General features: G+C 43.5%; 1 protein-coding gene across 3 annotated transcripts; it reads right to left on the bottom strand.

Moving 5' to 3' along the window:
* Nucleotides 1-2,761: 2,761 nt before the first annotated feature.
* On the bottom strand, nucleotides 2,762-11,239 carry barhl2 (BarH like homeobox 2). Of its 3 annotated transcripts, XM_087990439.1 has the most exons (6): nucleotides 10,973-11,239; nucleotides 10,554-10,609; nucleotides 9,649-10,459; nucleotides 6,580-7,170; nucleotides 4,870-5,095; nucleotides 2,762-3,426 (listed from the first exon to the last, which is right to left on the bottom strand). In XM_087990439.1, the coding sequence occupies exons 4-6, from the start codon at nucleotides 7,121-7,123 to the stop codon at nucleotides 3,141-3,143; spliced, it is 1,056 nt and encodes a 351-aa protein (XP_087846565.1). In that variant the 5' UTR covers nucleotides 7,124-7,170; nucleotides 9,649-10,459; nucleotides 10,554-10,609; nucleotides 10,973-11,239; the 3' UTR covers nucleotides 2,762-3,140. The 3 variants fall into 3 exon arrangements, with proteins under 3 accessions (XP_087846565.1, XP_087846566.1, XP_087846564.1); XM_087990440.1 differs by lacking the exons at nucleotides 9,649-10,459; nucleotides 10,554-10,609; nucleotides 10,973-11,239 and adding an exon at nucleotides 9,440-9,611; XM_087990438.1 differs by lacking the exons at nucleotides 9,649-10,459; nucleotides 10,554-10,609; nucleotides 10,973-11,239 and having other exon boundaries at nucleotides 6,580-7,420.
* Nucleotides 11,240-11,952: the final 713 nt, after the last annotated feature.

The raw sequence follows: 11,952 nt of genomic DNA on the forward strand, positions 1-11,952 counted from the left end.
AACACGCTGTTCAGAACTATACACTTTTTTTTTGCCTCTAACGTTTGCACTCACCAGAAATTAAAGGTGGGTTGGAGGCCACAAACAGAGGGACAGATGATCGCTCGTTCAAATTGAGCGCTTGCCTCAGATTATCTAACAACAGAAATAGAGCTTCACTTAATATAACTTTACAGGTATCGTGTTCGGCCCTGCACACTAGCCGTAATTCTCTCCACGCTCGCCAGTGCCCCAGTGCAGAATCCTGTAACGGGAGCTTTGTGAAAATCTGAATGACTGAAAATGTCTCGTTAATTTGAACGCATTAATCTATGGGTAGCCCAGCAATAATTTAAGCAGTACACAAAGTCCGCCCTGAAATAATTCATTGATATCAATAATCATCCGAAGCGATCAAAATTGCATATGAAACAAAAAATAGCGAAGGATACAGCCAAGCTGAAAGCAGTCAATGTTAACAATTTGTAAAGAAGATTTTCATCAATTTAATTTGGCGTGTTAATGTTCATATATTTTCACATCCCTCCCATAATAATGGTTGATTTAAATTCATATTAAAAGTTTGTCTTTTGTTTAAAAATAATTTAAGAAACACAAGGATCAGTCCGGCAGATGTAAACTGACTTTCTTAAATCTGAAACAATTTAAGTAACTTTCTGAACTCTTGACAGCTCTGAATTATTCCGGTTATGTGGCGATTTCTAAGTCCTGTAACCAATTGATCCTGTATCAGATGGCCGCTGTTTAATATTAAAAGGTACAAGTTGTAGATGCGGGATCACTGTTACTGAGATTCGGAGCTCAAAAGGAATTTTTTAAAAAGTTGACGGTCGCGTTAACTCGTTTTGATATTTATTAAAACTCCGGTTCGGAGAAGTCTTTTAGCCCAAGTCTGGTTAAAAGGGGAAGATTTCGTTCCAATCAAACCCACCGACTCAAAACAAGCTCTGCCTTTTGTTTTCTAATAGCGGGAGAAACCGCTTATGACAACAATTCGTCCGAAATGCCGGTTTAGCCTCTCATGATAAACTTTAAACCTACATGTCAGTTCTAATTACTGGCTCTAAGCGAAAGACAGGTCAGATAGGGACTGATCGAATATCCTCCCCCGCCCCCTCAAATAGAGACAAGGTGACTGCAAAGGTTCAGGGAGGGAGGGGCTGAGGGGTAGTGTGAGGAGGGTGGAATGAAATGAGCTGCGCCACTTAGTCCCTTTCTTTAAGCCTTTTGCTGAGGTCAATTTGTTTTAAACGCGATTTTATTAGTGGGGAAATCAGCAAATCGTCCTCCAATTACGGAAAGCCAAAATTAATGTGCCCTGAGGCTGCTGGATTCTGGAGTCTCGATACTTGAAAGAATCATGCGACTGCGGGTCTCCGGAGCGGGGGCATCATTTTATTCCGAATGTGTGTTAGCGTTCGCGTGTAACGTGGTTTCTTTCTCTCTAATCGCGGCACGGTGTTTTCCCGGGTCCAGTAAGACCACCCCTCCCAGAATCGGAGAGAGAGAGAGACTGACTACTGTCAGGCCCCCAACAGAACAGAATTCTTTTTAATCTGCAACTTCATTTAGAAAGCGCCGTGCGCTTTAACAAATGATACATGAGCAGTTATATGAGTGAGGAAATTCCTAGGCTCTGGTGGGGGTGGTGGTGGGGTGGGGATGGTGGGTTTGATTTGAGGTTTGGGGAGTGATCATACCCTTGTGTACATCAATAGTAATAATATCCAATTGCTTTAATGAATGATGATCATTGGTTGCTATCTTCTGACCGCGATATTTGAAACAATTTCAGAGCATCGCTTCCCGTGGTATTGGCGATACCAGGAGTTGGACGTGACTCGATCGTATGTCCTTGTAGTGAAGTAAGGAAGGGTTTAGTCACCGCGCATTACAACCAGAACAGGCGAAGTTCTGGTGAGCTGGGTGGGGGTTGGAAGGGGAACTAAATCCTCTGAGGTGTCATGACCACTCAGTTCCCTTTTTTTAGAGCGCACTAGGTGAAGGTGAAGGTGTAGGTGAGATTACGGCTGCGATCTCTCGCCTTGAAGATGCTGGCCCTAGCGGGTTTTTTTTTTGTAATATTCGCTCCAATTGCTCCCGCTGAGCTGCCTTACGCCTGTTGTCTGGTAGAGGCCGTGCTTTCAAGCGTTAATGCTTGCCCAGAACAGCTGCCAGACTGGGACAAGATCCCGTTTCCCAGGGAGCCCTAACAAACCATCCATTATGATGTGCTGTTAACTATTCAGGGAAAGAAAAGATGAGTACCCACAAGATACTGGGCTCACTCCCATTAGAAAGACCTAAGTGTCGAAGGCTTTGGGAGTAGCGCTAATATTGTAAGCCAAGTCGGGTTTTTTTTTCTAAAAAGAATCGGTGATTAATCGCATCTGTACCTCCCAAAATGAAATTATCAAACTTCGCTGAACTAACTGATCGCTGTTCTCCACCGCCTGAAACTGTGACTTTGTTCCTCAACGCAGTTCCAACTCCTGTCGAACTGTTTGGGTGAACGAACCGGAGTTTGTTTAATAAACCAAGCTTTCCGATTGAGCCCCTTGCAATTAGCCACAGCAGCAAGCCAGACTTACCACTTTGGCGCTCCCCCTTTTTTAATTAGATCTCACCAGCAACCCGATTACACCGTTTCATTTCCAAACCACTAAAATTGCTCACACGTTCACTCACACTCCTGCTTTTAAAAGCAACACTTTCTTTTTCACATTGTTGCTCAAAAGACAGAAAGCAAACTACAGAATCAAACACTTGATCTAAGTATTTATTTGATTGAAAAGACTGCATGAAAATGAGAGAGAGAAAAAAATTATGTACTGTACTAATGTTTTAGACGCTTCGAAACCGGGATTTCTCAGACAGCAAACAATAAATACGCATAAATCACCCCAAGTCCTTGAAATGTACACTTCCCACTATTCTGGTGCATGCCACGTTCAGATAGAAAGGTCATGAGAAATCAGTGCAAAGTTTTAACTCCATCCCCCTCTTTTCTCTTACATTAGGGCAGAGTCCATTTTATGTCCCTCTCGCGGCTTTTTCAGTCCTATGTTTTTTGTTTTGTTGTTTTCACCCTCCTCCTGTTCCCCCCTCCCCTCCCCCCCCCACCCCCCGGTTTTCCTTTTTCACCGGGGGTGTGGTGTTCCGGGGATAGGATTGGGCAGGGGGTTGAGAGCCGGCTGTCCTGCCGGCCCCAGCCCGTGGATCAGGACCCTGGGCACAAGCGGCCGCTGCAGTCCGGGATGAGGCGGTGGAGTCCGGTACATGTACATAGCCGCCGCCGAGTCCATGTTAGTTAGCAGGCTAGGGTGGTAGAAATACGGCGATGGGAACATTCTCTGCAAAGCGGAGTAGTTTCCGGCCTCTGCTAGGAGCTCTAGTCCCACAGCTGTTTGCCTTTTCCACTTCGTCCTGAAAATAAGCCAGAAAGGGGCACAAAAAAATGGTTACGAGTGGCCAGCAAAGGCTTTGTAAATACACTTTGCAAATAATCCCTGGGTGAATGGGAGACCAAATCCCCAGGCACGGAATTGACTTGGAGTGAGCAAAATGCAGTTCTTGCACAGAATTAAAGCAGAGGGGTCGAATAATTTCAGATTTGATCCTGAGTATTTAACATAATTCTTCCACAACAATTGATAGGCAGAGGAAAAACAAGTCGCTTTGCTTTTAAATCTAATTTGAGGAGCTCGGAACTTTGATTTATTAGAATATAAGGAAATAAAAACAGCATGCCTGTCGGATTACCGTGTGCAAGATAGAACGAGGAATTCCAGCGACAAATATAGCAGTGATTCAGTGACATATGAAAACCTCCATCAGAGCGATTAACAACAGTTTTATTTTCTTGTAATATTAAAAGGAATTTAGAAAAAAAAAAGGTATCATGCACTAACCCGTGTTTAGATTTTGGGAAGAGTCGATGTTAAGGTTTGCTGACAGACTGAACATGGTTGGAAACTGTATGCAATGAGACAAAAACTGTGGCATCGCTGGTAAACTGCGGCCCCATTTTCCAAACTCCGTGGTGAATGCAACATTTCGTGTCTATCCCGATGGGCAAAGAAGGATAAAGGTCTTTGGGATTTGCCTCTTCTGTGCTTTAGTTAAAACATCACTGTCTGGGCTAGAAACACCGGCATTGCTTCTCGGCGGCATTGCCGAGCGCTAGGTATCGAAAATTCAATTTAAACACACTTTAAATAAAACTATTCGCTCTTTTCGAAAAGCAGCAACCAAAATCTGAAAATAACCCATCACTCGCAAAAATATTGCTGGGCTGGTCAATTCGAGGTGAATGCCTTTCAAGGTATAATAGAAAATGCTAACGCGCCACTAACTAAAAATAATAAAAGGAACCAATCTTAATTTAATGGATTTAAGAGTAAAATTTGACTCTGTTATCAACGGCGGCGTTGGATGGGAATTGCAAGGCTTGAAATAGACGGGAAGCCTCTGAAAAATGTTTGCGTTGTTCACGGCCTCTTGTGTTTGTTTTATAGACGACCATTATAACCGTTCTGATTGCGACAAAGAAATTGCTTCGGGAGTGTTTGTGTGCGTGTTTGGTGCTAGCTAGTACTAACGCTGGTTGGTTTCTAGTATCTATGTAGTTTGTTTTGCACTGAATCGTAACCATGTAGTCCTCGAGTTGCCAGTGGTCAGCACTGGTGTCCCAGTACACAGTGTTTATGGGTGAAAATCCTTCTACAGCGTTGAGAATATGGGCCATCTGTACATGCAATAAGTTGATAGAATACACAGTCGCTGCCAGTGCGCGCGGGGCGCCGAGGAGCTGCTGTGTACACAGATTGTAGGGCTGGGGTATCACAGGGAGCAGGACGTCTTACGTACCTCCTGTTCTGGTACCAGGTTTTGACCTGGGTGTCTGTCAGGTTCAGAGCCGCTGCCAAATCCATGCGGTCCTGCACGCTCAGGTACTTCTGCCGCTCGAAGCTGCGCTCTAACTGATTGAGCTGGTGATCCGAGAAGGCAGTCCGCGCTTTCCTCGGCTTCTTCGCCCGCACGGGCGGACTTTCCCGGCTACTCGTTATTTCTCGGTCGCCTTCCTCTTTTGTTCCTAACGCCAGATAGAAATGCACCGTATGAATCCAAATGGCCGGTAGCACAACACAACATCCTGTAATCTGACTGTTAAAAAAAAAAGTTCCATTCCCCTGCATTCCATTTTGCATATCATTTGCATGTGTAAAATAGCCAGTTGTAGATGTGCAGGCCCAATTAGGAGCGAGTTCCAAAGCAATATTTGATGCTGGTTTTTAATGTCTGGGTTTTATTATTCAAAAAGACCGCGTGTTTACACTGCAGAAACAAAATAAATGTCAGAGTTCTCCCCAAACCAGCGGCCTCCATGTAACGGGAGTTAAACTTATAACTGGCTTGTTGTGTTTAAGAGGTTGAAGTGGTTTCCACGTACTGGTGGCATCGTTAAGAATTCCGGATACTATTTGTCAACTTTGAGTTTTTTTTTCTGAAATGCTGGGAAATCGATATGTCAATCTATCTCTATTTGTACCAATTTTTGCGGCGCACTATGATCTTCCCTGCAGGAAGAACAATAATCTTCTCTAATTGACCCACTAGGGAGCTTTGGACAGAAAAATTCGCCAGACCAGACCCTGCATCTGTTTTTTTTTTCCCCCCTCTATTATGCTAATAGTAATCACTGAATGAATTATAAGAAAAAGACTTTTTTTTTCATTTACACACAATTTACAACAAACAGAAATGGCTGATACTGATAAAGTATTATTAGCAGTGTTTTGCAAATGATCATCCTGTCTTAAAGAGGATTAAGTATTTTTTCAAGATCATTCTCTTTAATCGCACATTTTCCTTACTTGTCATACTATAAACTATTAACACATTAAAGCTTCAGGAGAAACGGCCAATTATATCAATCTCTGGCCATCCCATTTCCCCCCTACTCCCCAAAACATTCGAAATCGAAAACTGGTAACCTTGTATAATTCGCTGCACTGAGTAATCCCACATTCGGATCAGTAATCGCAGTTGTATTTTTGCATCAAACGCAGAAATAATTTCAAGTGAAAAGACACGATCGTTAAGGTTCCGCGAGATATATTTTTTTTAAAAAAGTAGCTAGGCCTGACTTCCCTTTGCATCGCATGTTGGCATGTCCCTGGGTACAATCTCCGAACCTTCTTTCGTGCTCGCGGCTGGCAAATACATATGCGCCCAGTCTCAAATAGTTTTGCAAAGGGGGAGGGAATGTATGTATACAGCCTATTTGGTCAATCAATTCCCTGGCAGAAACCAGCATAAACAAAGGTGACAACGACCCAGTCAGAAGCAAATGTTTGAACGAAAACAGTCGGCATCATTATTAGCTACAGAGTAACCTCTCAGCGCCCTCGTGTTATCTAACGAAGATCTCAGATATTTTTTTCCCCCCAGAAAAACCTGACAGTTCCCTTCTTGCAATCCTCCCAAAACCGAGTTGCAAATGAGGAAAAATGCAAGCGGCCGCGGTTCTGCATGAGACAGAGATCTATTTCAGGAAGGCTGCAATAAAGGACTCACCGTTGCATTTGAGGCTGTCGCTTTGACCGTCATCTCGCTTGTCCCGGTTTTTACCCTCTTCGGGTTCCGTCTTTTGCCTGAAAGGCTCAGCCTCTGGTTTGGGAGTGTGGGGCGAACAGACGCTGGTGCTGTAAGGGGCGCAGGCTGCCAGCGGTTTGCTGTCTCCCAGAATGTCTTTAATTAAGAAAGAAGATGTGGAAGTCCTGGGGACAGAGCTGCCTCCTGCCAGTTGCTGTGGCTGCTGCGGTGGAGGAGGAGGAGGAGGAGGAGGCGGCTGTAAACTTTGCTGCTGCTGGTGCTGGTGCTGCTGATGGCGCTGGCTCTCGGCGCTGAGATGCACCTCTGTTTGCTCCATGGAAATCGGCGAGAGGGGGATCGTGCCCACTGTGTCGATCTCTGAGCCCGGGGACGGCGAATTTTGGTTTCGGAAATCCGAAGTCCTGCTGTCACCGTGAGGGAAATCACTGTTCCCCAGCACCGGGCTACTGGAACCGTTGGACAATATAGTGTCTATTCCAAAACTAGAGCCGCTGGATCCTTCCATCCCGGGTCCCTACAATGTTAAGAGCGGGTCTTCATCACCGCCTAGGACTTTAATGAGAGTTTGCGATTAAGCTGTTCAAAAATCACAAGCGTTGATAATCAGTGTGTGTGTGTGTGTGTGTAGAGGAGGGGGGAGGTTAGCTCACCCTTTTCCCTTATTTTCCCTACAGCATCAGATCATTTTTTGCAAAGGGAAGAAGAGCACGTGCCAGAAACTTTGCTGCACAAAGCTAGCGTTGCATTGATTTTTTAAAAAACAAAACAAACTTCCCACGTTAGGATATAGGGGTGTTGAGGGTGAGGGGGGGGGGGGGGGGGCAGGGATAATCCACGAGGACTGAACTCGACAGTGAGCCAACTTTGTTGGAAAGTTAAGGTGTTGCAGCAAGGATGAAATGAGGAGGAACTCAGAGGCGCCAAGCGTCTCTTGCAAATACAACGGCTTTTGCAAGGCGACAACTCCTTCCCAACCCGACGTCACGGGCTATTGCAGAGTGTCATTTTTTTTATTATTATTATAATCCAGCGCATATTTTATAAATCTTTCCAGCTATTGGTCTGCCAAGGCCTACCCGGCTGACGTTTCGAGCAGCAAACCAATCCCAGGGACCGTGTTTTATCCTGTCAATTTAGAATAGGCCGCGATGGCCTTTTCGTCAACCGTCCGCGGTTTTCTAACATCCGCAAGCTGCACATTCGCACACTCTAAGCTGCCACCTCTAACTTTCACTCCACATGGGAAAAGGACAGGTTTTAAAGTAACACTTTCACCCATTGGCCATTGTCTGTGCCTTTCCCCCAAAACAAAAGGCGGATTTGGACTGGAGGGGGAAATTGACAATTTAAACTGTTCCTCGTGTTATCAATATCCATTTGCACATTGTCCCAATTTTTACAACCGAGGGAGTAAATCGCAAAGGACCACCTTTCTGCATATTCCCACTGTACATTCAATATATTAAAAAAAAAGAGATCAATTTGCATAATCTTCTGCCCCCGACGAATGTTGGGACTTACCCGTTTCAGAGCCAATTAAACCAGGTACTGAAGAAATACTGTCCGCCCTAACTGGGAAATCGTTCGCTTTTCAGAACCCAATGCCACTGTTTTTTGGGGAGTGTGTGTGTGTGTGTGTGTGTATGGGGTGAGGGGGAGTGGAGGAGGTGTGGACGGTTTGCGGTCTCATCCTGCCTCCATAGGAGCAGTGGGAATGTAACAATCCTGGATACACACATACACCAGAAATAGCAGGCATCGAAACAAGCGGTTCTTGTAGTCATTGTTCAACTTGAAATTCTGCACATCTGATATCATTGCCTGCGCATTGACTCTGCCGTTTAAACTGATGTTAAGGTCGCACGTGAATTCCAATACTTAAACTGTCGGACTTTTTAATAATAACTACATGTACAATTTGCTATATTTCTTTAATTACCTTCCTTTCATGTTGAGATTTCGCCCACACTCTATTCGAGTCCTATTTATTTGCTGGATACGTGTGCGTGCGTCTCTTTAATTGCTCCTTTATTTATTGCGGTGTTTCATCCTGCACTCTTTGACCGACTTTGCAAGTTAATTGTTTCTGAAACACCGTCCCGCCATAAGCGACTTCTGAAACGCCTTGTGCCGAAACAGAGAGAAAAAAACATTTCTTTTTGGCAGATTTGCCAAAAAGTGGAGGGGGTGGCTGGGAGGTTGGAGATGGGTGAAATTACTCCACTACTATTTCAGACTATCAACTTGTGTTCATTTCAGTACGCTCTGAAATCTGACTCTTGTTGAATGTCAGAATGATGAGAAGTGCCAGTGACATGACGGCGTATTACTCATGATTAAGTACTGTGTCAACCTAATTAGCAGGGTAATTATAAGGTGCTAATGAATGATTCAAACTTTGAGGACTTGCATGTTACTTCAGCTTTTCATATCGAGGACTTTTCCGACTAAAGTATCATACCTTTTTCCTGTTGTCGTTCGTAATTTTTTCTCCCTCGAATTCCTTATTTGACAAATTAAGTACCTCACAAACAAATAGTCTTCCACCTCATAAATAGGGAAACTAGCTGCACTCTTAATACACACTAGAATGATACATATTGACTACACTGAGGTCTCCCATCCTTGTAGATTGTGCTGAGCATTTCTGCATGTTGTAGGTACATAACCGCGTGTGTGTTTCTTCAGCTATGACAGAAAGTAGAAATATTGTTTTGAATAAGAAAAAGCAAAAAAAAAAGTATGGTTTGTAAGCAGTGAAGGATACATTTCTTTTTTAAAAATGGGTTTTCCACGCAGTAAATAAAGATGAGAAGCATACCTTAGTCAGTTTCCACCTCTCTCTTCTCTGGATAGTTGCATTCAGGAGGCATCTATCCGACACTACTCTCTTATGTGCCTTTTAGCTCGGCGAGCGACGTATCCTGGATATCCACCACTCCAAAGCCTTTTTAAAAAGCCTGACCCAGGCCGACTCCCGGGTCAAGTTGCTTATTGCTTTCTGTATTATTGTCGCGACGTGACACATACCTGTATAGACATCTGCAGCTTCCTCATTTCAAACATGTTTGATCCTGGTAAGAACTGGGCGCATGGTGAAGTCGCTGTGCTGGGGTCTATTCACCCTAGGCAGCTCTGGACATCTCTGCGCCGGTTCCATAGGTGACGACATGCCAGAGGTGACGATGTGTTTTCACTGAGCGCCTGCATTTCTGACACGAGCAAACAGTCAACCGTAGGCGGACACAGATCAATCGAAGAGGGGTTTTTTTTAACACCACAACTACTCAAAGGCACGGAGTGGGGGGAAATCAATGTTTAAAATATCTGCATAAATAATTAATCGAAGTGTTTTTTAAAAAATATATGTTGTATGTAACTAAGAGCCGGCGAAACTGCACCGCGCCTGAAGGGTTGATCTCGCCGGCTTGTTGAATCTGTTCAAGCGGCCAACTCAACCGCCTTGGCGAAATTCGCTGTGGACTTAAGAGATGCAAACTTCAGCATCACCTCCCTACAATCAGTCGGTTCAGCCAAGTATTTTAATGGTATCATTATTTTTAAACATGGTTTGAACCGAGTGAACAATTGGATTGCTATTTGGTATCGATTGTCGTAATCCGAAAATGTTAAGCTACTGATAACTGGCTGCCGGCACAGGTTGAAGTGATAGATCTGCAAAACTTCGGTTACCAGGGAAGTTGGGCGGCTACGGAACTATAAACCTGCATTGGAAGGCGATACATACAAAGCCTGCACAGTTTCCAGTCTGAACACCAGTTCCAAATGGCACGCTGGGAGTGAGGTAACTTCAGCCCTCTGTCAAATCCATCCTATGTACCTGTGTGAATATCCAGCCTTCGTGAGAATCAGTTTGTGGACGAATACTTACTGTGACTGAAAAAATAACAATTGTGAGCGAACGCTGGACTTACCAAAACGACATCTTTTGGACTGGTCTGTTGACTGGTATTTGACCACGTTGTAGAACCTAGAGAGGTAAACGTACAAGGATTGATGTTAGGATATATCAGAACTGCTAGTCGCTTTTTAGTTTCCTGCGGGGATTTAACAATTACATTTTAAGCACTGTGTGCGTTTCTCTTTCCATGGGTTTCACAGAGATACGAAAATTACAATTAACGTTTTTGAAATAAAGCACGCTTCTTTCAATAAAATCTTAAGCATTTGAAATAAAATCCACAAAAAACATTAACAGTAAGGATGAAATGGAGCTCTACTTCAGCCACTATAAATCCTGTTATTCTCTCGCACTCTTATCAAAACCAATGTTCATGTCCAATTTACAACAGCCCGCACAGCACACAGATATAGTCTATACTGTATATCGCACCTGTTGTGTCTTGTAACATAGGAAGCTTATTTTTAAAAGTTCTGTTTAAAAGTTCATCCAAAATGACTATATATGATGGTTTGATGCGTAAGGCCAGATTGTTTCTGATAGTTAGAGTGAATTATGTTTGACCGTGATGCTTGGAACGAATTTTTATGTAGAGCCAATTTGCGCATATTGGTGATTGCGCTGTTTTTAAGATGGGAAAATATTAATATACTGTTTGTTCAAAAATATTATTTCTAATTGATTCTTCTGTAAAATTTTAGTATAAAATGATACTGAATTTTATATGTGTCCTATCCTGCTATCTTTAAAACAGAGATCTGCTTATGGTACACACACTGCTCGTGTAATTCCTATATCCAGCATTTAGAAGAGACAACACCAAGTCTCCTGGCGCAAATTGCGCCCGTATTCCTAAAATAGCGCCAGTGGCCCACTGCGCCTTGGCGTACAAAGCGCCGGTATTCCCAACACAAGTATATCAACAATTACTGCTTGTTAATATCCCGCTGATGACAAATCCACAATCCCAGGGGCATTTCCTGGAGGTAAACATGTTTTCTTAGCTGATCATGCCTGAGATTGATGTCTGTCATGTCATGTGCTTTCTCAAAGGGTAAAAGTGCCGTCTTATTCCAAACAACACTCTCCCAACTGACGAGGGTGCGGTTTCTTCAGTGGCTGCTGGGTGGCGCCAGTTGATGTATATGTGTATATGTGTATGTGTGTGTGTGTGTGGTAAACCTCCCTATCCAAACTACACATCTTAATTTGAGCATTCCATCTACGCGATAATGAGTTTCCGAAAAGATTGTAAACGCCTCTGTCGAGAGGCGTGTATAACCAGTGACTAAAAGATGCAATATATTTGCAATACCTAATTGCTTAATTGAATTCAACATTAAAGTTTGTAATATGTTACTCCGGTTTAGATAAGAAACCCAATTCAAACTTCCAAGTGTAAAACTTAGTTC

This window comes from Chiloscyllium plagiosum, unplaced genomic scaffold (genome assembly GCF_037043375.1).
Source record: "Chiloscyllium plagiosum isolate Xiang-an unplaced genomic scaffold, Cpla_swu_hap1 HiC_scaffold_9, whole genome shotgun sequence".
NCBI classification, from domain to species: domain Eukaryota; kingdom Metazoa; phylum Chordata; class Chondrichthyes; order Orectolobiformes; family Hemiscylliidae; genus Chiloscyllium; species Chiloscyllium plagiosum.